The 25,607-nt window shown below is 42.1% G+C and overlaps 1 protein-coding gene across 2 annotated transcripts; it reads left to right on the top strand.

The window, feature by feature from the left end:
* The first annotated feature begins 397 nt into the window (after window positions 1-397).
* Window positions 398-25,166, top strand: SLC25A46 (solute carrier family 25 member 46). Of its 2 annotated transcripts, none has more exons than XM_027545459.1 (8): window positions 398-792; window positions 3,683-3,725; window positions 5,015-5,072; window positions 7,666-7,743; window positions 8,189-8,289; window positions 16,938-16,994; window positions 18,185-18,242; window positions 22,098-25,166. In XM_027545459.1, exons 1-8 carry the CDS (start codon window positions 525-527, stop codon window positions 22,674-22,676), a joined length of 1,242 nt encoding a protein of 413 aa, XP_027401260.1. In that variant the 5' UTR covers window positions 398-524; the 3' UTR covers window positions 22,677-25,166. The 2 variants fall into 2 exon arrangements, with proteins under 2 accessions (XP_027401260.1, XP_027401259.1); XM_027545458.1 differs by having other exon boundaries at window positions 398-813.
* Window positions 25,167-25,607: the final 441 nt, after the last annotated feature.

The following is a 25,607-nucleotide window of genomic DNA, read 5'->3' as shown; positions in this document are numbered from 1 at the left end:
TTGCTCCAGCCGCCCACAGACTTCCGGGTTCACTGGGCCGAACCAGGCATCTCAGTAGATTTCAGCCAGAGCGCCAACTACGGCAGGGAAAGCCAGGTGTGACCTTGCGGACACCGGCAACTGGAACCTCCAAGAGCAACTTCGTGCTTGGCGGGGAATTAGCGAGAGAAATATAGATCTCGGGCCCCTATGTGGGGCGAGGCACTTCCGGCTGGGACGCCCAACCGCGTCGTCTAGCTGCAGGCTCCTCTCGCCTGACAACTGGTCTCCAAACTCCTAGCACCTCCCACCTCCCGGCATCCTCCCCGCGGGCCGCCGCTCCGTGTGCCGTAGCGTTTCCTTAGCAACCGCGCCTCCCGCGGCCGCAGGAAGCGGTAAGGTCACGTGCTCCCTGCACGTCCGGGCTGGCGGCGTGACTTCCGGGTGTCAGGCTGCCCGGGCGCCGCGGCTGCTGAGGAGAGGTTGTGTGGCCCGGGTGGCCGCGGGCTCCGGGGCGGGCTGGCCTTATCCTGCCCCCGTGCGCGATGCATCCGCGGCGCCCGGACGGGTTCGATGGCTTGGGCTACCGGGGTGGGGCCCGAGACGAGCCGGGCTTTGGCGGAGCCTTTCCGGCGAGGTCCTTCAGCTCCGCGTCGGACCTGAGCCGCTGGGTGACCTCTCCCCCAGACATCCCGGGGAGCCGCAACCTGCACTGGGCCGAGGAGAGCCCGCCCCGCGGCGCGCCCGCCCCCTGCACGCCGCCCGAGGGCCCGGCGGAGGGGCCCTGTCCCGGCGGCTCGGGGCGCAGCGGTGGTGAGGGCCTGGGCGGCGGCGGTGAGGGCCTGGGGGCCTCGGGGGGCTGGAGGGGTGGTCCGCGCGGAGCGGCAGGGAGGGACCCTGGGCGCCGGAGGGGCGGGGGGAGTGATCGGCAGCCCGGGCCCCGCAGACCCCGGAGCCGCGCGGGGTCGCGTCCCCCGGACCCGCCGCGCCGCCCCTTGGCGCTCCTTTCGCCCTCTGCCCCCGGAGCAGGCCTCCGCCCTCTCCCTACTCGGGTGTTATCTGGAGAGGCTTGCCTTAGCCTTGGCGTGGCAGCGATCACGGAAGGTTTAGGCATGCTACCTCCCATGCCCTGAATCCACAAAGGAGACTGGTTTGCTGTTTATCGAGACTCACGTCAGAAATAGCTGATTGACCGGCCGCTGTATCACCTTCATTCCATTAATCAGTGGTGGCTTTGTGCAAAGAACTTCCTCCGAGACCATAGGCGGTCTTGGGCTCAGAGCTTTCTCTACCACTCTTAAAAGCTGAGACTTTCTTAACCTCTGTGTTCTCTTGCTTTCCGCAACTTTAAGATGTATAGAAGAATAATCCAGGGTTTTGTAAAAAAAAAAAAAAAAACCAACAAACATAATGAGGTGTCAGTAATGCCTGATACAGTGTGGACCACACAGTAGGCTAAAAGTCAATCTTTCTTTTTTCCGTGTAATCATAGGAGTTGTGTTTGTGTTCTAGATCCCAAACTACTTTATTTTCCCACCTCCTCCTTTCTTTTTTTTTACTTAAAAACTCCACTAAAGAATGAAAAACACCTAAGACATTTTCAAGATAAGAATTTGGAATCAAGACATAATTATTCTGTGCAATGTCAGAAGATCAGTTCAGTAGCTCAGTCGTGTCAGTCTGCGACCCCATGGACTACAGCACGCCAGGCCTCCTTGTCAGAAGATAGAGACGCTTTAATTGCAGCCCTGTGTAATCTAGATATTTTCAACATCGTCTGGATTCATAAAATGGAGATAATGGCTGCTGCATGTTCTCGTTCTCCTAAAAGTGTTAGAATAATTGATCATATCCTTAAATATGTACATTCTAGACATAAATTTTAGTCTCATTTATTTGACTAGGAAGTACAGTAACATTTATCTGGTTTGGGTTACGGGGAGGAACAGACTACTATCATCCAGTGAGGATAGATGGAGGATCAGTGACTTACTCAGTGTTGTATATACAGTTAGGTTTTCACTCTGTCTAGTGCTGTTTTTTCCCATAGGTCCCAGAAGAAGTACTGGAAAGTTATAAATTATTCAAAATGCATATGTGATTGCCTCACAGTTACCTTCTCAGGCAGTAAAGCTGACATTTTATCTTTTCATAATTTATGCATTGATGGTTACAATGAGGAGATCTTAATATCCAGGGATTTGTTGGGGGTGTTTTTCAGCAGTTAAGAGGCTGGTGAAAAACGCTGCAAAGAGGATAGAAGCCTGGGAGACTTAGTTACTACTAGTAAGCCTTCCTGCCACCGTCCGGAGAACGTCAGTGGTGCTTTTTGTTAGTTTATTGGATGGCCTATACAGACACAGAGGGAAAGATGAAAGGGGGAAAGCATCTTCATTGGGCAAAAGGAGCCTCTGCCCTTGCACATTTTTCAAGGCAATGGTGGTTTCCCCAGAGACTGTTTGCATGGTCTTGTTCTGTCTCTCAGGGAGTAGTGAGGGCATTACTTCATTAAAAAGAGCAGGGATGAGAGGGAGGGATTGGAGAAGAGGGGAGCGAAAAGCGAATGGGAGAAAAATCCCTTGTGAATATTATAGCTGAAATTTAATGTCTAGTCTCTCAGGGTTTGATATTTCATCTTTATGATTTTAAGTTTTTCAGTTAGGGAGAAAAAAATTTATTTTCTCTTTTCAGACGGGTAGAACTTTTCCAGCTGTAAACCCTCCTGATCAGACTATAGCTGTGCCGAGCAGCAGCACGTATGTGCACAGTAGTGTATCACAGAGACCTGATGCAGCTGCGTGTTCACTCAGTCATGTCCGACTCTTTGCAGCCCATGGACTGTAGGGGCTCAGGTGGCCTCTGTCCCTGGGACTTTTCAGGCGAGACTATTGGAGTAGCTTGCCATATCCTTCTCCAGGAATTAAGCAGCTATTACCAAACTATTCTGGAGAAAAATGGCAACCAACTTCAGTATTGCCTGGGAAATCCCATGGACAGAGGAGCCTGGTGGGCTACGGTTCTTGGGGTCACAAAAGAGTTCGACACGACTTAGCAACTAAATAACAACACATCAAAGTCTTTAAAACTTGAGAAGAGAGAGAAGAGAGCCTCTTTTTCCCATTTCAGCTACCCTAAGTGCTCTTTCAACTTAATCATATTCATGGGATGTTTTGCTTGCAACTGTTGGTGTAACACAGATACTTTCCACCAGTCTCAGTGAATGATTACAACATGGGAGGGATGGTTGATGAAAGTTATCAGAGTCTTCACTAGAAAAAAAAAATTAGTCGGAAGTTGAAAACTAGTAGCCCTTGGCATCTGCCTGCAAACATGTTTGATTTGGTCTACATGGAATTGTAATCCTTTTTAAAGTAGTTGCCAATATTTTTAAATTGGAAGATACTATATAAAAATGAGAATATCTGTTTAGAAAATTCACGCCTTTGAAACCCTGGACTCAGAGCTCCATGTGGCAACAGTGAATTGGAGCTGAAAAGCAGTTAGGGAGTCTACGCCTTGCAACTTGCCACAAACCCCAATGGAGCTCTTCACTCGTTCAAATGACCTTTCTGGCCCCTGTCAAAATTTGATTTGGGGACATGGAGTTTAAATGAATGTCATGTTAGTAAAAAAGATATTTTTTGTTCTTTTTTATGGTAAACCCAAATAATGGTTATGAGTAATCTTATTTGTTCTATTTTAGAGCAGTTGAATAGATTCGCTGGATTTGGTATTGGACTTGCAAGGTAATGTTTTATCTAAAGATTTTTAATTCAAGTTTTATTTACAGTTTTTTTCTTTACTTTATAATGTTAAATGATTAGTGTTACTTCCTTTAGATTGATTTTTGGAGAAGTAGTTAAATATTAAAAAGTTTCTGTGCAGAAAAAAATATTTAAAACCTATAATTTCCCCCATAAGGATAGTGAAAATTCGTTCAATTTTATAAACACAAAATAATTTAAAGGAATATTGTAAGAACTTTATATTGTGTGTGTCTGTCCAAAAAATAAAATGTAATCTTATCTCCCCCTCCAAAAACAAGTAATTTTGCATTGAACTTTTTTCCTCAACATCAGAATTATGACAAGATATTTAGCAGCGTAGCATCTGTAGAATCAACATTTCCATATGTTGTAAAATATTGTGTAAATATAATTTTTGAGATGCCTTTAGTGTTTATTTTGTGATATTTGATTCAACTAGTGTGATGTGATAAAGAATTGATGTTAGAGAGGAAGAAAGAGCATAGCATCTAGGTTTCACCTAATATGTTCATTAAAATCCCTATAACTTAAGTGCAAAGTACATCCACACCAAAATTTATAGGATAGATGGCTCCTCTGATAAGAACTTTGTTCACAGCACATCCTCTGAAAGAAAGGGGAAGGGGCATTTAAATTGTCTAGGAAGTAAGTTTTCCCTATCAGGCCTACAAGTGCATCGATAATTTCATCTTTATACTGTACATATTAATATTATATGTTGTTTCTTTGCTTCAGTTCAGTCGCCCAGTCGTATCCGGCTCTTTGCGACCCCATGAATCGCAGCACGCCAGGCCTCCCTGTCCATTACCAACTCCCAGAGTTCACTCAGACTCACGTCCATCGAGTCAATGATGCCATCCAGCCATCTCATCCTCTGTCATCCCCTTCTCCTCTTGCCCACAATCCCTCCCAGCATCAGAGTCTTTTCCAGTGAGTCAACTCTTCACATGAGGTGGCCAAAGTACTGGAGTTTCAGCTTTAGCATCATTCCTTCCAAAGAAATCCCAGGGCTGATCTCCTTCAGAATGGACTGGTTGGATCTCCTTGCAGTCCAAGGGACTCTCAAGAGTCTTCTCCAACACCACAGTTCAAAAATCTGACTTTAGTTTTTTTTCATATTGAATCTTGTTGGTACAGTGATTTGTAAACACATCTAAACATTTGAAAACTCTATTTTTTTACTTTTAAGAATAATGTATCACTTAAGTAATACATGATTCTTTAAGAATAAATTACATGTGTTGTACATATGAATTGTCCTTTTATAGTCTTTTTACAGAGAATGTCCTGGCCCATCCCTGCATCGTTCTGCGCCGCCAGTGTCAGGTAAGTATACTTTTTGTGGTTTTCTAAACAGTGACCCTAACCCTGATTTGACATATAGGCCTCAGATAAATGGCTGAGACCATGTAACTATTATTCCATGTGATGTATACCAAAATGTATAATATATCAGTTCTCAAACTTTTTGGTATTTGAAAGCTAAATCTTAAAATTTATTGACATCCCCAAAGAACGATTGTTTATATAGATTCAGTTCAGTCGCTTAGTCGTGTCCAACTCTTGTGACCCCATAGACTGCAGCACACCAGGCCTCCCTGTCCATCACCAACTCCTGGGAACTTGCTTAAACCCATGTCCATTGAGTCGGTGATGCCATCCAACCATCTCATCCTCTGTCGTCCCCTTCTCCTCTTGCCCTCAATCTTTCCCAGCATCAGGGTCTTTTCCAATGAGTTGGTTCTTCGCATCAGGTGGCCAAAGTATTGGAGCTTCAGCTTCAGCATCAGTCCTTCCAATGAACACCCAGGACTGATCTCGTTCAGGGTGGACTGGTTGGATCTCCTTGCAGTCCAAGGGACTCTCAAGAGTCTTCTCCAACACCACAGTTCAAAAGCATCAGTGTTTCAGCACTCAGCTTTCTTCACAGTCCAACTCTCACATTTATGGATTATATCTACCAATATTTGCCATTTCAGAACCCCAAACTGGGAAAATTTATATATATATATATGTTTAATTCATTAAAATAATAATAAATTGATGAGGTATTAGCATAAATAACATTTTATGAAAAATCACTATAACTTTTTTGAAAATATCTTTAATGCCTGGCATAATAGAAGGCAGCCAGATTGTCACATCTGTTTCTACAGTCTGTTGCAACACCTGGTTTTTGAAAGAAACAAGAAAGCCTAGCCTTATATACATATGTATTTAAAAATGGGAGTTTTATATCTTTTTAGATAATTGGCAGATAAAGTTATTTGCAATGTGAATCTGAAACCACACAGATCAAATTTTTTTATACTCTTTTACATTAAAACCTATTGATCTGTCCTTCACGTTGAATGGGTTTCTTTTTACCCATGTGTGATTCTGTTACATCATGCATTGATTAATTGAAAAATAGTGATTTACTGATTATATAGATCTTCTAAATGTTATGACATTTGCTTTTACTGTATTAAAATACCACCATCATTACAATCACTATAAATCTCACCAGAAAAGTGTTTGAGTTTTGGTAGGTTCATGATAGTGGATATAGGGTTTCCAGATTTCTAATTTTTGCTCATAGGCTCAAATTTATCATTGGCAACTAATATTCTTATTTTCTAATCAATGAGCCATTTTGTTCAGTTTAAAAAACATGTTTGTCCCAAGTAACTATATTCTTGTTAGTTTTTCCAGAAAAAAAATGGTATTCATGGAAAAAAGTAGCTCTTTTCAGACTCACTGCTCCATCAGAAAAGTTCTTTTTCTTATGACAGCATATTCATTATGCAATAACAAAATATTAAATTAGAAAGATGATGTGTACTCAGGAGTCAAGATTCTATAAAATTAGTATATCTTACTGCTCTACCAAGGGCATCTTTTGGGGAAAGTGGCTTTGCCTCTTCACATGTGAGTCAGATGAAGAATATGATATGTACAAAAATACGTTTTGGTGCCACTGCCTTCAGTGATGCCAGAGTTAGCAGTTTTACCCACTATTGCTTTTGCACTATTATTGAAAATGTCAACACAGTAACAAAGGAAATGATGCCTTAGTATCAAGAAAATAATTTTGAACACGTCTGTCCCCTGAAAGGATCATGAGGCTTTTGAGGGCTAGTGGGCCACACTGGCGAAAGCACCTATAGTATAACAGCATCTTTGAAAATTGAGTTAGAAAAGATAAACTAGTTTTTTTAAAAAAATAAGTTTTTATGCTTAGCACCGAAATGTAAGGATATAGAGAGAATTCAATATTTGAATAGTATGAACAGTGTATGTGCCCTAGAAGAGCGGATTTCAGCCACATTTTTTACATTGTGACAATACTGCATCGTGATCCAGTGTATACATATGTGAGTGATGTTTAAAAATGTTTATAAAGTAATACTTGGCAGGGTGTATGATGCATTCTGGTACTTTTTTATTATGTTACTTAATAAATATTAGTTCTGATCCCCTATACTGATTTCATGATTTCCCAATTGTTTATAGCTTGTTACTGCTTGCCATGGAAGACAGAAATCTGTTCCCAGAGTTCTTCATGGTTCCTATGTGTTAAATGGCATGAGCATTTTGCCACAGTAAATTTCATGCTGATGTTTAAGGAAACATAAATATCAAACAACAAAGCCTTCTTTATTATATATTTTATTGCAGGCAGAGTCTTTACCAACTGAGCTATGAGGGAAGCCCAGATATATTATACACTGGTCTTCCAGGGTTGTGTGTGTATAACCACATGTTCTTTACTTTTAAGTTATTTAAAGCATTTTTTAAAGTAATTTTGCTTCTGTATAATTCATGCTGACTTTACAATTGAACTTTTGTTTATGCTATGACTCCACTGTGTATCTTTCATGCTCTTATTTCTTGGCAAAACAATAATAGAAAATAATCATAAATCTCTTTTTCACAGGTTAACTACCATGCTCGGCACTATCATCTCACCCCGTTTACAGTCATCAATATTATGTACAGCTTCAACAAAACCCAGGTGAGAAATAATCTGTCCATTCTATTAAAGTTATTTATAATGTACCATTTGGCCTTAGTAACAGTTAAACCAACAATAATTCCTTTTAATTTAGTACTGAAGATATTATAACTCTTATGCTAAAACGAACTTAACTGGGTAATGATATGTTTTGATACCACTGAATTATCAGTAACTTCACACCTTTGCCAAAATTAATGAAATATTAAGGGTATTTAATCCATATTAGAGATAATTAATTTGGAGTGTTTATCTTGGCCTAAATTTAGGTCACCCAACAAATATTAAAGAAAGGAGGTAATTTACTTGTCATTCTCGACTAAAATGTTCTTAGAATAATGTCTTACTGGAAAATAGCAGAAAACATTTAATGTCAAGTTTTGTTAAGAACTTTTGTGTTTCCTTTTTAGGCATTAGCAGAAATAATCAATTTTGTTCATTTTAGGGACCAAGGGCCCTTTGGAAAGGAATGGGAAGTACATTTATCGTGCAGGGAATCACACTTGGAGCAGAGGGAATAATCAGTGAATTCACACCTTTACCAAGGTACCTTTTTGGCATTTTTCATTATTAGCTTCATATTAAAAGTATGAAAAAATGATAGTTGCTAAAAATACCTTGAATTTGAAAACTTGCCTAAAGTAGCTAAGAGAAGAAACAGAATAAATAATTGTCTTATGGAATTGGTATGTGATAAAGAAAACCCTTCCTGGTCTAGTGTCTGTTGAGATACGTCTTTCAGCTCCTACTGCTGCGTATTCAGTTCAGTTCAATCGCTTAGTCGCGTCTGGCTCTTTGCGACCCCGTGGACCGTAGCCCGCCGGGCTCCCCTGTCTGTGGGATTTCCCAGACAAGGCTACTAGAGTGGCTGCCGTCTCCTTCTCCAGTGGCTCTTCCCGACCCGGGATGGAACCCGGGTCTCCTGCACTGCAGGCAGATTCGTTACCAACTGAGCTACGAGGGAAGCCCACGTCATGATTCATGCTATAATTAAACAAACCCCTTTCGGAGTCCACAGGACACTTTGCATGGATTATCGGCAAAAATTCTTTTTAAAACCTGAAGTCTGAGCTAGATCTGGAATTATGAGTAGGAGATAACTTGGCAGAGTAGGAGAGTCGAGGTGACAGCGTCCACAATTTTATGGAAACTGGAAGGTCTGAGTGGTAACAATGTCTTGTGCTTAGAATATTGGGCGTGTGTGGAGTAGCATAAGACGAAAAGCTGAGGTGCTAGACTGAAGCGTGGTTCTGCCTGTAAGTGACTTAGGTTTTATTGTCTGTGGAGTTGGAAATCTAATGTGGGGGATTGTTTGCTTTTTTTTAATATACAGGTTATTCTATCAAGGATATATTCAAGTGGCAATGTTTAGAAAAAAGGACTGATGCAGACAGAGACCTATGGAAAACTGTTAGGGTAATATAGGCCAGATTGAGAAGGGTCTCAACTGGAATAGAACAGAAGCTGGACAGACATTTCTGAAGTATAATTGATAATATTGGGAATGGGGTTGTAGGAGAGTGATTTAGCAGCAGTGACAGATTTCTCGATTGGAACTGAGTTGGAGAATTCATAAAGAAGAGTAAGCTGGAGTGGGAAAGATAAGGAAGGCAACTCTCAATAAATGAAGTCTGAGACATCCAGGGGGCATGCCTAGAAGAGGCTGGAGCTGTGGCTCAGAGTCCATGGAAAATTTGAACCTGGAGGCGTGGCTTTGAATGTTCAGCTGAAGCTTGAGGATGGGTGAATTTCCCTAAGGAGAAAGTGTAGATTAAATGACAGAGTGAACCAAGGACAGAATCCTGGGCTCTGTGTGGGGATGGGTGGGTGGGTGGATGTGTAGAAAGAGAGGCTAACGGAACAAATTGGCAGTAACAGTAAGCTAGAGGACAGTGGTGGCCTGGAAGCCAAGAGGGGAATCAGAACCGTGGATTCTTCCAGAGGGAGGCGGTAGCAGTAAGCTAGAGGACAGTGGTGGCCTGGAAGCCAAGAGGGGAATCAGAACCGTGGATTCTTCCAGAGGGAGGCGGTAGCAGTAAGCTAGAAGACAGTGGTGGCCTGGAAGCCAAGGGGAATCAGAACCGTGGATTCTTCCAGAGGGAGGTGGTAGGAAGGTTCAGAATGTTTGCTTATGGATCTCTCTTCTCTCTGAAACAGGATGAGGTGAAAGAATGATGAGCATGGGGGTCAGAGTAAAAGAGTGTAAGACTAGTGACAGATGTTTGGGACAGTCACAGCTCTGAGTGACAGAAGGGGAACTTTGCAAGGAATCTATGGAAATAACGTTAAGAGATAATGTTGGCGATCCCATAAATTTGTTTGGGTGCTGTTTAGCAGTACTCTGATTTTCTCTATCAACAGTAAACCCCAGGAGTGGAGTTAAAGACCAAATGGTTTGTTAATCCAGAAGTGGCCCTTGGCAGGGTTAATTTTTTGGATTGACAAGGAAGTGAGGGAGTTGAAGGTGCAGCCACTAGCATCTCAGACTTGAGATTCAGTCTTCATAGGGAAGGAAATAAAGACAGAAGAGACTGATATCAGGCTGTTTGCCACTGTGAGTGCTTTCAAAGGACCACATAACCTTGAAGTTCCTTTAACATAGCTTTGCTAACTGTTGCAAAGAAAAACGTTTCATCAGCTAAAAGTTGCTCCTCTCATACTTTAAAAAAATGTGAATTTCTAACCTTCAATAATTTTACCCCATTGCTTTTTATATCACACGTAAGGTCAAAATGTAGTACTTGTCATCAAACGTCCTTGACATTCTCCTACAAACACAAAATTCAATTTGTCATTATTCATTCATTAGTGGGATTATTTTATTTTAACATATGTTCCTTGCACTAGGTCCCAACCTTTAGGGTCACAAATTCCTTCTGTTTCTTCCCCTTACTGTATACCTGATTTTGAGCACATAGTAGGGATTCAGGAAATATGAGCTAAATAAAAATTTAACAAAATTCAGTGATTTCTGTATTATAAAGTATAAAGAATTCTGTATTTGCAGTCAGAATACTGTTGGTCCTGGCTGTACTGCTTTTGGGCTTCCCCAGTGGCTCATTGGCGAAGAATCTGCCTGCATTGCAGGAGCCACAGGAAACATGGGTTTGATCTGTGGGGCGGGAGATTCCCTGGAGAAGGGAATGGCTATCCACTCCAGAATTCTTTCCTGGAGAATCCCACGGACAGAGGAGCCTGGTGGGCTACAGTCCATAGGGTTGCAAAGAGTCACACACGACTGAATCAGGAGACTTGGCACGCACATGCACGCACGCATACTACTTTTTAGTTCTGGAACCTTCGGGACGTAACAGCATTTCTCTAAAGCAGAGATGAAGTAGTAACTTTAACTTCAGGTTAAGGGAAGGGAAAAGAAAAATGGGAATGAGTAGACAGAATTTTGTTATCTCACTTTCTTATTCTCTAGGCATGCAGACACATCAGTTGTGTGGGTATATATTTTCTCCTGGTCATTTTGAATCTTATTAAAGAAGACACAAAAGGTTATCTTTGAGATATTCTACTTGGGTTAAGTTTTGTTGGTAAATCTCACTCATCACTTCATCTATTTATTTAGCTCATATTTCCTGAGTCCCTACTGTGTGCTGAATCCTCACTAAAATCAGGTACATATACAGTGAGGAGAAGAGACAAAATGTACCTTTGACCAGGATGCTTGGGATCTAGTGTACGTAAAATAATCCCCCTAATGAATGAATAATGACAAGTTGAGATTGTTCTCTAAAGGAAAAGAATATGGTTCCATGAGCATGTTAGAGGGTTAGGAACAGTGTCACTAATAAAGTGACACCTAAGTTGAGATCCGAATGGCAGTCAGGAGACACGGACTAATTTGTGCAGAGTGTGGCGGGAGGAACGTGAAGAATTCGTGTGACTGAGGGAATGTGTGTTAGTCGCTCAGTCCTGTCCGACTCTTTGTGACCCATGGACTGTTCCCCGCCAGGCTCCTCTGGCCATGGGATTCTCCAGGCAAGAATACTGTAGCTGGTCGCCATGCCCTTCTCCAGGAGATCTTCCTGACCCAGGGATTGAATGCACATCTCCTGCATTGCAGGCAGATTCTTTACCACCTGAGCCAGCTGGGCAGCCCTGGTAATTGAGGGAAACGCTCATAGAGTTTGAACTCAGAGCAGGATGGAGAGCAAGAGCCGGTCTGCGCTTGACCTTGTAGACCACGTTAAGAATACTGGAGTTTTAAGTAGGCATCAGTGACATAATCGATGTATGTTTTAAAGGGTCCTTGTAAGTGGAGGTGAAAAGGTCGCAGGAGGGCCACAGTAGGTACAAGGACACGCGTTCGTAAGCTGTCACCACCTGGGAGAGAAAGACGGAATTAGGGCCAGGGTGGGATCTTTGAGATGGGTGTGAATGGATGGCTTTGAGATACATTTAGGTAAAATTGACTGAACTTGGTGATGGATTAAAGGTTGGTCAGTGATAGACAAGGAGGTGTCAGGGTGACTTCTAGGATTTGGGGTTATGTAATTGGATGTCAGGCTTCTCTGGTGGCTCAGTGGGAAAGAATCCGCCTGCCAATGCTGGAGATGCGGGTTTGATCCCTGGGTCAGAAAGATGCCCTGGAGAATGAAAGGCTACCAACTCCAGTCTTCTTACCTGGGAAATCCCATGGACAGAGGAGCCTGGTGGGCAACAGTCCATGGGTTGCAAAAGAGTTGGACACAACTTAGCGACTGAACAACAACAATTAGATGTCAAATAAAGCCATTCTTAGAGTATAAACCTTTTTTCTGTTTTTTTTAATTCTGACTGCTTTGGACATGGTTGACTTTTCTTGGGGGAAAACAAAGTCATAGCAGACGAAGCATCAAAGCGGTAAGAAGTAGTAAGCCAAAGCATTTCACAGAAGTCAGCATTTGAGGATGGGCTCTAGGGTCTTCGAGACTGAGATCTTGAATTGCATGGTGATCACTAGGTGAGACAGTACGGATTCACCAATATTTAGTCTTTTTATACTGATGATGGTCACATCTGAGAGAAAGAATAAATCTGTAATGCTTATTAAGTTACCAAACTTAGAGTTTCTCAGTATTTATTACTTCTAAAAAAAAATGACTATAACGCTGGGTCATCATCTGTGATCTTTGTCTACTGCCCAGATCCGTGCCAGTCCTTCCCCAAACCTTCCCGGAGGCAGAGTCAGTCAGACTTCGTGTTGCTCTGCCCTGAAGTGACCTTTCCTTTTCTGTGGCATTTCTCAGATCACTAACATACGGAGCACCCCTCCCAGGGCTACCTGGGTAGTTCAGTCTCTCACAGAATCCATTTGGCCGAACTCCACCTTAGTTTGACTCATCTCACATGTGTAGTTGTACATTTTACTGTTTTCTCCTCCTGTTGTCTGTTTCTCCTCATGACTCCTCTGAATTCACTGACTTTGAACACATTCCATTTTAAGTACAATGAAATCTTTCTCCAGTTCAGTAGATTTCCTTTCGGATTAACAGTTCTCAACTTAGGGAACACTGAAAGAGTCTAAGAAAGAAAAATCATAAGTTTGATTTTGGACAAGTTCATTCTGACACAGACAAGTCTAAACTGAAGACAACAGATTTGGGAGGTTCTGAAGCGTCCTGTGGGATGAGGTTGCCTGGGGAAGGAGTATAACATATAAAGGAAGAAAAGAAGAGGGCTTCCGCCTTGAGGAACTCCAGCGTAAGTCACTGAGTTAAGAAAAATGCCCCTGCACAGGAGTCAAAAGTAGAGACCAGAAGAGAGGAGAAAAGCCAGAAGAGTCTGGGGTAGTGGAATGCGGGGGAAGGGAGGGCTTGCGGAAGCAGCGGGGAACACAAGGGCATGATGGCTGCTGAGAGGTCAGATAAGGCACAGCCTCGAAAATGCCCGTTTGATTTAGTGATGTGGATGGAGGCCATGGAGACCTTGGCTTGGCAGGAACTGTTTTTGTCAAATAATAGGGCAAAGCCAGTTTGGAATGGGTTCAGTGGTGAGTGGGAAGTTAGGGCATGGAAACAGCAAGTTTAGACAGTCAGCTGAGAAGAGGAGAGAAAAGGAGCTGGAAGATGAGGGGCTTGAATTAGATGGTTTTTTTTTAAAGAGGGTAGCTCTTTGATCATGGGAAAGTAAGAAGCAATTGAAAGTGAAGGCTGGGGGCTTCCCTGGTGACTCAGTGGTAAAGAATCTGCTGCCAGTGAGGGAGACTCAGGTTCGATCCCTAGCCTGGAAAGAAGATCCCACATGCCGTGGAGCAGCTGAGCCTGTGCGACACAACTGCTGAGCTGGTGTTCTAGAGCTGGCGAGCCGTGACTGCTGAGCCCATGTGCCCTAGAGTTGGCCAACCACAACTGCTGAGCCGATGTTCTAGAGCCGGAGAGCCGCAAATGCTGGGCCAGTGTTCTAGAGCCAGTGAACCACAACTGCCTAGCCAGCGTTCTAGAGCCGGCAAGCTGCAACTGCCGAGCCGGTGTTCTAGAGCCGGCGAGCCGCAACTGCTGAGCCCACGTGCCCGCCTGTGCTCTACTGCGAGGAAAGCTGCTGCAATCAGAAGCATGTCCGCCACAACCAGAGAAAAACCAGCACAGCAGCCAAGACCCGGCACAGCCATTAAATAAGTAATAAATTATTTAAAAAAAAAGTAAAGGCTGCACAAATACAGCATTATTTCAAAATTCTGTTGCTTTTGTATATTGATTGTGCATGGGAGTGTGTGTATATCAAATAGAAAGCCTGATAAAAAGCAAGTCACTTCTCTTTAATTTTGTTGCTCATTTGAAGGGCAGTGTTGCGTGTGAAGATAGTGAATTAAAAATAGCTACGTATTCTGGTACTTGGTGATGAAATATAAAAAGGTTTAATCAGAAGTAGAGTTTTACACTACCCTCTTTCGTGAAGCATTTAAATGTGCTAGTTTAAATTTCTAGAGCTGTGGCAGTAAGTTTTACACATTTTATAAAGGAATACCAGCTACCAGGAAGAGTGTCTCACTCATTTTTTTAATACTTGATTTTAAATTTCTCTTTGCTCTTTTTACCTTAATCCTAATGATCTGAAGAACTGGCAGCAGTAATTAGTATTCAGTGAGTCTGAGCAAACTCCAGGAGATGGTGAAGGACAGGGAAGCCTGGCCTGCCGCACTCCATGGGTCACAGAGTCAGACAAGACTTAGTGACTGGACAACAATTAGTGCTCAAAGCAAAGGTGTCCCAGTCCTTACAGAAAGGCAGGCTACAGACCCACATATCCGTGTTAACGAAATGCTCAAAATGAACATCATAACAACCTGTGGTAACCCTGTTTGAGGCCGTATAAGAGAATAGAGGGCTTCCCAGGTGCCGTTAGAGGTAACGAATCCACCTGCCAGTGCAAGAGACGTAGGAGATGTGGGTTTGATCCCTGGGTCGGGAAGATCCCCTGGAGGAGGGCATGGCAACCCCCTCCAGCATTCTTATCTGGAGAATCCCATGGACAGGAGCGTGGTGGGGTGCAGCCCACAATGTCACAAAGCGTCGGACGCGACTGAAGCAAGTTGGCACACACGCGAGAGTAATGGATTTACAAACCTTTTAGCATATTTTGCTTTATAATCATAAAGTTACTGTCAGTTAGATAAGTAGCCTAGTCTTTTTTACAATTTTTGTCGTAATCATTAAACGTCATTCCAGCTATTTTTCTACAATTACTCAGAGCTAGTATAGTATTCTGGTAATAATTTCATCAGAATATGACTCAGAACATTCTCTAAGGTCTTATAAATCAGAGATGGTTGTTTTGTTTTCCCAAAGTGTCTCTGCAGACCTTTCAGTTTCTAGAAAAACGTAGAAATATTCATGTATCACACATGCCGTAAGTGCACTGACTTGGTTTTTAGAGCTCTTATATTATTAGTGGTTTCCTTGACCTTTCCTCTGTCTCCTTATGTCATATTCACCCGTCTCAAGCAGAGAAGGTTTCTCACGGGCTCCTGCTCTGGCTCTGGCGTGGTGTGTGCCTGTGGCACCGCTGAGCTGCTGCAGCCAGTCTCCACTCAGTTCTGCGTTTCCCTTTTCTGTCGTTCCACCTCCCTCCCTCCCCGCCCTCCCATCCTCTCTGTCTGCCTTTTCATTTTTTTCTGCCTCCTTTTTTGATTTCCCCTTTATTCTCCATATTTGCTCGTTTTTGACTTTTGATGTAACTTTCTCCCTTTTTGTTTTTCATTCAGCTTGCCGCTCTTCTCTTCGGGTTTCCAAAAGTCACCTAAATCGCAGGAAGCACACAATCCTAGACCTTGGTCCCAGACCTGGCATTCTGTCCTTCTCCTTGGAACATATCCCTGTGATCCTTTTAACCTTTCTCTCATAAGTAAAAGGCAATATCTTACTATAGGTGTTACAAGGCAGTAAGATATACAAGGCAATATCTGTTTATCTCAGAGGAGTCCGTCTTGTATCAAGTGAGATGAGAGGCAGATAGTATAGACTCAAGTCATATGACCAGGGTTTAGACCCAGTTCTGCCACTAACTAGTTGCTTGGCTTTGGGTAAGTTATGAACTATCTCTGAGCCTGTTTCCTCATGTATGAAATGAGGGTTATAGGTTCATTGTGAGGGTTAGAAATAATTTATGTGAAGCGCTTTGCACAATGTCTGGCATATAGCAGGAGCTTAAAAAGATAATAGAATAGAATAAAAAAAAATCACAAAAGTAATGCCATCTTAATAAGTAGAGGCACTTAGGTGCTACACAAATGTGTGTGTCATTCAGCGCTACAGTTAATTAAGCTTTTCTTCCTTTACTCTATTTTCTGGTCTGCCTTTCCCTTCCCCATCCATTGTTTTCCTGTCTGCCATTTTTTTTTTTTTTTGTGGCCACACTGCATGGCTTCTGGAATCTTAGTTCCCAAACCAGGCATTGAACCCAGGCCCTCGGTAGTGAAAGCACGGAGTCCTAACCTGGGCTACCAGGGAGCTCCCCCGTGTCCATTTCTATCATCAGTTATAACGCTTCCTCCTTTCTCAGCGCAGACAGAAAGACCGCCTGAGTTTTTTCTCTTTTCAACCCACTGTGATTGTTTGACAGGTCCCAGAAAGAAAATTGTTCACCATTAGAATATATTTCTCCTACAGATTAAAAAAAAAAATTAAAAATTGATTACCTTTTTGAAACTTGGGCTAATTCAGGATGTTTTAAATAGCATGGCTTTTGTTTTATTTATTTTTTAGGGAGATTTCACATAAATGGAATCCTAAACAAATAGGAGAACACCTTCTATTAAAATCGTAAGTATCAAAAGCAGCATTTGTATTGAAATTTAATCAGTTTTTATAGTGTTAGAACTTAAAAAAACTTATTAAATAAAAGTTAAGGAAAATAAGAGCAAAAGAAATATTTGTGGGACTAAAACTTAGTAAGAAAATTAACAAAGTTTAGGAATAAAATCCTGAAATATATGTTATCTTTCAAATCTCATGTAGAAGGCTGAAATCACAACTTAATTTTTCTTTGTGTTCTTAGGAAGTTAGCAAGGATTGTCAACTTGTTAAATGTGAATTGCCAGGAAAATTATTATTCTTATAATTATTATCATTATTTTATTGGTAAGCAGACATACAAATTCATTTGTATGGTGATGAGCAAACTCAAAACCTTAGTGTCATTAAACTGTAGTCCTAAAGGCACTTGGTGACATTGCAACACTGACCGTTTTCATAGATTAGAACTTTACTCTTCACTGTTTAATTTTTCTTGAAGATTGTGAATTGGAAACCCCCCAGCTTGCTGGCTCCCTCTGTGGGACATTCCAGCACATTATTACTTAGTGATGTTCCATTCACCTTGAAAACCACTACTTGCCAGGACCTGGCCCATGGGGTTAGGTAAGTCCCACCTTGACATTATTTTAAGTGACTATATTTTGCAGGCTTGCAAAGTTGTATGTCTCAACAGTGGCAATAGGAAGCAACTTTGCAAAGCTGTACAATATTGTTTTTTTAATAATAAAAGGGGACTTCACTCACCATGGAAGACTGGCTTAGCTCTGCTGGGTGGGAAATCTGGGAATGAATGATGATAATAGATAGGACCATAGCAGAACAGTAGCCTTGTTCAGATGTCACTAAAAAGGCAAGCAATGGAGTGGATCCCTCATCCTAAATTTGAAGTATCCAATTCATAGGTCACGTAGTGAATCATAAACAAGCCCACGTTTTACTCCAAAATAAGTTATTTTCTTTGCAGGTTCCCCCTGTGTTATTTTAATACACAGTTTTTCATCTCTAATTGTTGAGTAAAGCATCTTATGTTATAGGTCTCCGAAGTATCTTTAGGCTATAGGTATTAATAGTTGAAAACCTTGAAATTGTTATTCAAGCTTGAATGTAGATTATGTTGATACATTAAAGTAGATATTAAAAAAAATGAGTATAAATTTCTTGTTTCAGTGTACTGATGTTTGTTTTAATTTCTACAGCCTAACTTATATAGTGGCAATGCCTTTTTATTCAGCAAGTCTAATTGAAACAGTACAGGTGAGCTATTTTTCATTGTCATTTTTTCATTAAAAATGTCTTTTGGAATATTCAGTATATTGTGTATGTCTAATAGTGTAATAAAAATTTAAGACAATATCCTTCTAAAAAAGCTTTTTCACCAATACATACATATATCAGAGATTATATACTGGGTACATTGCCAGTGTGTCAGTTTTCTTTGCAAATTTACTTTACACCTCTAGTGTTAATTCTTTTTATCCCTTACGACAGGCAGCTGTACTCTCCATTCAGATGTCTCAGAACCCAGCCTATGACTGGCTCTGAATAGAAAAAAATCTATAGGGTCCCGCCCAACTTTTTAAGACGCTTATGTATAACTCAAATGGTTATGGCTTATCAGATAATAAATGACTGCTTGAACGTGAAGCAGTGAGGAGAGTAGTTCCCATAGCTAGCTGACCAGGCAGCATTGCGTTTGATGCTAGGACTGCAGAAGCTGCAGCGATCACTGCTCACATCTGACGTTGTTTCATGTCGCTCACCGCGCGGTGGCGCTGCAGGTGCACTGAGCTCAGAGCCCTTCTCACGCGCCGTTGCTCCACTTAAAACTGAGCGGGCCTCCTTGACCCTCCACACCGTCCACTGTCTGCGTCCCGCCGCCGCCCCAACCCGCGCCGTCTGCTGTCTCCGGTGGCAGGTGCTCTAGCGTATTTCTGTCTTTGGCGGTATGAGTTTTCTCTCTATAAAAGCCTCAATGGATCAGCGTTACCTCTTCAAATTACTCTTTTTCCACTCAGGTGCTTTTCTGGCCACATCGTTGATTCTGTATGTATTTTGTAGAATTATTATTTGACATTAATGTCTTGCTACCCAGGTATTTCCTCTCCCCTTGCACTTGACAGTGTGAAAATGATATAACCTTTGTATGGGGCTGCAGTTTAAAGAGTTATCACTGTAAGATGACATCATTTCAAAGATAAGGAAAACAACAGCAGGAAGATAACGAAGGAAAAACAAGCAGGGTGATATGCTGGGGAAAACAAGTGTTAGCTTCAGACAGCCCCGTGTCAAATCATTTCTCTGCTTAAATTAGGTGTGTGACTTAGAGCTGATGCCTTAGCCCTTCTAAGTCTTATTTTTCTCATCCATAAAATTGGAACCGTATTTTATGAACTGAATTATAAAGATTAAATGAATTATTTGTGTAGAGTTCCTAGCTCACTAGCTGTTCATTCTGATTTTTCTAACCCAGTATCTCTGATGTCTTTCCTGCCTGGGCTCGCTCCTGCCTGATCTCCTGGCTCTCTCTCCTCCTCCTCAGATCTCTATTCTCTCGAGTGCCCTCCCTGCTTTCAGTGCCATCTTGACCGCGTCTTCTCTGTGCTCCAGGGCGCAGGCCGTGGCCCTCACTGCTCTGTATCACAGTCACTGTCCAGGGGAGCTCATGTACCCCAGTGACTCCTTTCAACTCTCCCATCTCCACGAGTTTAAAAATTAGGGAAGTCTTGCTTTTTGTATTTCTTTCATCCTTCATAACTAATCAGTCATCCTGTCTTCAGTTCTGACTTCAGGGAGTATCTGAGATGGTCTTCTCCTTCCCACCGATAGGCCCCCATTCCCAGCCCTTCATGTCACATAGCTGGTTTCTTCCTAGTTCATGGGCAGGGTGTGGGTTTGCCCGTCTGGGGAGCTCAGATCTCTTTGAGAACAGTCTTTGCCTTGAAAACCACACATTTATGCATAGATCTCCTAAAGAACACTTCCTGAAGCTCTTAAGTATCAACTTCCTAGTGATTTGTTGTCTTTTACTAAGACCCCTTGTTCTATTTCCTGGATTTAAAGGCCATTCTACATACTCATGCAAGGTTAGTGTTCTTACGTTGCAATGCTCATATCCTTTTGCTGAGTAAGGATCCATGTTGACTTATATTCTCTGAGATGAATTTCAGACTTCTCAGCAGAGTAAACAAGATAAATAAAAGGATACTTCATGGTACTAAGTGCCAAAGAGAATAAAAATAAAACAAGGAAATTAAGAGGTGTAATGGGTACAGAGAAGTGATTACTGTTTTTTTAAGATCCGGAAAGTTCTCACTCAGAAGCAAAAGCCCTTTGAGTAAAGGTGTGAACATAAGAACTACACGGGTATTTGGGAGCAGAGCGTTGTAAGCAGAGACCCTGCGAGAGGCTGGCATCCAGCATGTGTTTGCAAAGCAAAGAGGAGGCCAGTACGGCTGACGCTGACTCGGGACGGAGAACAGGAGGAGCTGAGGTCTGAGATGGAAAAGGGCGAGCGCGCACACAGGGCGCCGAAGATCACTGTGATGGTTCAGCTTTGCTCTGGGGGGGACAGGAAGTCGGTGGTGGGCTTGAGCAGGAGGATGACATGATCTGACTTAGGTCCTGAATAGGATCTCTTTGGCTGCTGTATTACAATAGGCTGGAGTGGGAAGGGAAACAGGCAGGGAAATGACCGAGGCTAGGTGGGCTCATCTTAGTCTCATGGTTTAGCTTTACTGAAAACTCGCACATTTATGTGTCCGGCTCCGACCTTTTCCTTTTAGTCTAGACTGTAAAGTGCACTTGGAGCTCACAGCCTAGACTCTGCATTTCTGAACTCTGGATCCCCCGACCGTTGCTGGCCGGCAGTGCGGCCCAGCTCCACAAGAGGACTGCTGTCCCTCCAGCGCCTCTGACCGGCAGCTCTGAGCTCATCCTTGACTTCTCTTTCCCATGACCCACTTCCCGTCCACCAGGCATTCCTGCTCGCTGTAATTTGGTGATAAAAGCCCAGTTGAAGCATTTTATTTCCTTTGCTGTGTGCTATTCCAACCCACCGTCACATCTTTAACTGGTGTCTCAGCCTCTGCTCCCATGCTCCTCTGCAGGACAGCCTCTGCAGCACAAATTACATCTCACCATCTTATGCTTCAGACCAGCTGGTCATTTCCCATCTGACTAAAGACCAGAGTCTGCATGGTGGCATGCTGTGGCCCAAGAACACCACTTGAGCTTCACTTTTCTCTCTCCTCTTCAGCCTCTGCTGCGGCCAAATGGGCCTCTGTGTTCTTGTTGTTGTTTAGTCGCTAAGTGTCCAACTCTTCTGCAGCCCCGTGGACTGTAGCCCACCAGGCTCCTCTGTCCATGGGATTCTCCAGGCAAGGATACTGGAGTGGGCTGCCATTCCCTTCTCCAGGGGATCTTTCTGATGCAAGGATCAAACCCTTGTCTCCTGCGTTGGCAGGTGGGTTCTTTACCACTGAGCTACCAGGAAAGTCCTTTTCTGCCTGTCTGCTCCTCTGTAACCAGTGTCACAACTTCTTACACACATCTCATACTTACAAAAAGTAGAGACATTGAGGATGATAGTGACTTAACATCTCCTGAGGCTTTCTGTGCACCAGCCTTCTTGCATTTAATGCTCCCAGCAGCTCTGTGCATAAGGGTAGGTCAGCCTAATCCCACTTTTGTAGAAGAGTAAGCTCTTAGAAGTAAAGTCACGGGTGCCCATGATCACAGAACCAGCAGGTCCATACTGGAGCCAGGGGTAAAGCCATGCTTTCAATCAAGCCCTGTGCCTCCTCGTGTAGGGTAGTTGCTGCTTTTCAGGATGAGTCCTGGGGAGCTTCTTGAGGCTGGGACACCTGGTGTGTCCCCCGCCACGTCTCTTCCCCAACTAGAATAGCTCCCAGCTTCGCTGCTGTTCTGTGAAATTTTATTTGAAAAAAAATCTAATACCTAGATAACATTTTACATTTGGAACCCTTGATGTTTCTCCCCTTTAGTCAGAACATTAACTTGAAAGGGATTTAAAGGGACCTAAAAAGAATCGTCCTTTGTGGCGGAAGAAGCAGATGATGACTTTTCCTCTGTTCCTCCTCTTCATCTCAGAGTGAGATAATCCGAGACGGCGCGGGGATTCTGGAGTGTGTGAAGGAGGGCATTGGCAGAGCGATCGGCCTGGGCGTGCCTCACAGCAAGCGCCTGCTGCCGCTCCTGTCCTTGGTCTTCCCCACGGTGCTGCACGGGGTTCTCCATTACGTCATCAGCTCGGTCGTCCAGAAGGTCGTCCTGCTCATCCTGAAGAGAAAGGCTTACGACGGCCACCTCGCCGAGGGCGCCAGCCCGGTGCAGAGCATGCTGGATGCCTACTTTCCGGAGCTCATCGCCAACTTCGCGGCCAGCCTCTGCTCTGACGTCACGCTCTACCCGCTGGAGACGGTTCTGCACCGCCTGCACGTGCAGGGAACACGCACGATCATCGACAACACAGACCTGGGCTATGAGGTGCTTCCGATTAACACGCAGTACGAGGGCGTGAGAGACTGCGTCAACACCATACGGCAGGAGGAGGGCGCGCTCGGCTTCTACAAAGGGTTCGGAGCTGTGGTCGTACAGTACACGCTGCACGCGGCTGTGTTGCAGATCACCAAAATTATTTACTCCACGCTTCTTCAGAACAGTGCTTGAGAGTCAGAGTCCTGGTTAGTCTGAAAGACATCCTCTGGATACTTTGTTATGAAGTTATGAAGGACAGAAGTGAAAAACGGGGGTTCAGAACGGATAAGAGCTGAAACTGGCAGGAACAGCCCATGATGATTATATTGACTCTCCACTTTTTAAAAAAGGCATAGATACATGTTTTGGATTCAGAGTATTCCAAATTTGAAAACTCAGTAAAAACACTCGTATGAATTAAATTCTAGCTAGTGTAGCACTAATGCCAAACTAAAAAGAATCTTGGGAAGAAGCAAGTATTTGTCAACAAACTGAAAACCAAATTTCACAGAGCTAAATTTATTTCATCTGACTTTAATATTTATTACACGTTTATTTCACCTTCTGGACTGATATTGGTATGTCATTCTTACAGCGTATAGTAGCAGGAGGTCATAGTTTAAGCAAATTATGTTGTCAGTAATAAAGACAAGAAGGATTAGATTTGGCAGTCTGTAAACAGAAGCTGAGAGTTTTAAATCGCACTGTCCCTGTAGAACTTCAATGGCCATACATATATTATCATGAAGCCATTTGTATGCATGCACATAACTTGGAATTTCCTTCATCCCTACATGTTTTCCACTCTTAGATCAGCTTACTGTATAAAATGAAGTTAGGCACTTTCTGCTTGAATATCAGAACAAAGCACTGGAAGCCAAGGTACCCAGAAGATTAAAGGCAGACGGCATACTTGTCCATATCAAACCCACCACTTCAGTGCCAGCAACTTATAAACTTGTCATACGTTTATAAAGTTTGATTTGCTTACCTAGTTTTATGAATCATCAGACTGTTTTTAGAGCCACTGTTATTAACAGACAGAAAATAATGATGACGACAATTCCTATTTCCACATTTACAAAGTGTGTACTAAAGGGAATGTCACTTGCCTTTCATTTCTGAATGACCTGTCTTAGAGAAGTCAGGTTAAAATTTACCTGGGAATTTGTGCCTCATGCCTTTCATAGAGTCATCATTAAATAATGGCTTTAATTTTTATTTGCTTCTAGTTTTTGTCCATAGTTGTGTTCTCCAAACTAGAGATACGTAAAGGGAAAGGCGGGTTTATCACCCTTTATTGAGACTTGTTTGGATGGATACTGATGAAAAATAGAAACTTTAAAGGAAATTTGTCCTTGCTTTTTATGGGTGAAGAAAAGAATTTCAACAAGTACTAAGCAAAAATGTTGGTAATCAGTTTAATAAAAAAAATTCTGTCTGTTCCTAAATTGAATTTGGTGGGTGAGGCTCTTTGTGTAGTAAAATAATATGTATTTGATTGATCCATTTAGCAAGCTGGAGTATGGTTACTGCACTGATGTTGTCCAACCTAGAATGCATACAAACTGAGATCTATTTTACTTACTGAATGTCAGTGAAATGGTTACTTTTTGTGATTAATAATGTTGAAACCAAAGGATGATATCCAAAAGTATCAAATAGTATATATGTGGCAACTCTCTCAACTGTCATGTGAATGTGTTTTGGTTTGTTTTGTTTTGTTTTTGATGACTAAAGCACACAGGTTTTCCATTTTCCTGTTCCACCAAGAGGGGGAAAATAAAATTAAGCATAGGTGATACACTTTCAGATAATGATTTGTCTAATTTGCAGCATATAAATTGTTTTCCTTGCCGTTGAATTACTAAGTAAATTTTTAGATGTTTATGATATGTCCAACTTCCTAAAAACCTTTCATTTTTATTATAATCAAAGAAGATGGTTTCAGGAAAGAGTAAACTTCTGAAAATTACAGGTTTTAGAAAATTTATAGAACAGAATCTGAATGGAATCAAGTATCTACTAGTGAAAATCTAGGATCCTTTAGCTAAAAACTAGATATTTCAAGATTATTTTATGATGTTATGAAGATTCAGTTATATAGTCTGTCTGTGGAATCATTATAAGACTGATAGGCTGAACCACACACAAGTAGGTCGGTCTTATTTTCTCTTTGGAGAAAGAGTTGTACTCTTAATATTAAATTAATATTAAAACTTAATATTAAAACTAAAGTTGAAATGTGGCAAGTAAAACACTAATTTTTTATTACCATTCCAAATTAGTTGAAATATAAAAAGAAATCTTTAAAATTGATGCACCTAAATGTTGGCCAAATATGTTTAACTGAATTTAGAAAGGAATAAGCAAAATAAACATTAGACATGGTCTTTCCTTTTTAAAAATTGTTTTGTTTCTTTAGATGCCAAAGTCAAATACCCATAGGCTATAGTTCTTAATATGATAATACCTTAGGACAACATTTTTAATTCAGTGTGATTAATAGTATCATGAATAATATTCTATTAAAAACATTTCACAGCCCCAGTGGTCCCCTTACATAAGCTAGGTTTTGCCGTGGAGCTGAAGCGTGACCTGCTTGCCTTACATTGTTGGGTTTCTTAAGTCATATAGTCTGAAAGCCATGGAATTAAAAACTGAAACATCTGGTTAATATTACTTAACTGTGTTAAGTGAGTTTATGAACCGGTTTACTAAATCTGTTTCTAAATCTCTTTCCTTTGAGGGACTCTTTATGGTTTCTTGCAAAATAATCTCTAGGTGTAAATAATGTAAGTCTTTAAACTCCAGCACTAGATGTTATGAGTCAAAACAAACTAATTCCAAAATGGCTGGACTGTGGGGTTTAATAGTGTTTTCAGAAATAAAACTGAGAGGCAAGAGGTCTTACTCGTTTTTGCAAGGTATGCTTGCCTGTTCACAGCTGGCTTTTCAGCACTGGGCTTGTTAAAACCGCACAAAACCTTCACTTAACTGACTGGGCACAGACACTTCAGTCTCTCCGTGTATTCATACATCTGCTCAGGAAACAACACACACTGCTTGGATACTTGTTTTTTCAGCTGACATTGTGGACGACGTTTGCCCTTTAGTTTGCTT

The sequence above is a fragment of the Bos indicus x Bos taurus genome, chromosome 7 (assembly GCF_003369695.1).
Source record: "Bos indicus x Bos taurus breed Angus x Brahman F1 hybrid chromosome 7, Bos_hybrid_MaternalHap_v2.0, whole genome shotgun sequence".
NCBI classification, from domain to species: Eukaryota; Metazoa; Chordata; class Mammalia; order Artiodactyla; family Bovidae; genus Bos; species Bos indicus x Bos taurus.
Note: the sequence above shows the minus strand (reverse complement) of the source record. Positions and strands in the feature narration are given on the sequence as shown.

Bases quoted from the DNA above. Each gene is read 5' to 3' on its own strand.
- SLC25A46 (XM_027545458.1), top strand. From the start codon at position 525: ATGCATCCGCGGCGCCCGGACGGGTTCGATGGCTTGGGCTACCGGGGT. The intron at 7,744-8,188 runs GTGAGAAATAAT...TGTTCATTTTAG, and splicing joins ACAGCTTCAACAAAACCCAG to GGACCAAGGGCCCTTTGGAA. The intron at 16,995-18,184 runs GTAAGTATCAAA...TAATTTCTACAG, and splicing joins GAACACCTTCTATTAAAATC to CCTAACTTATATAGTGGCAA.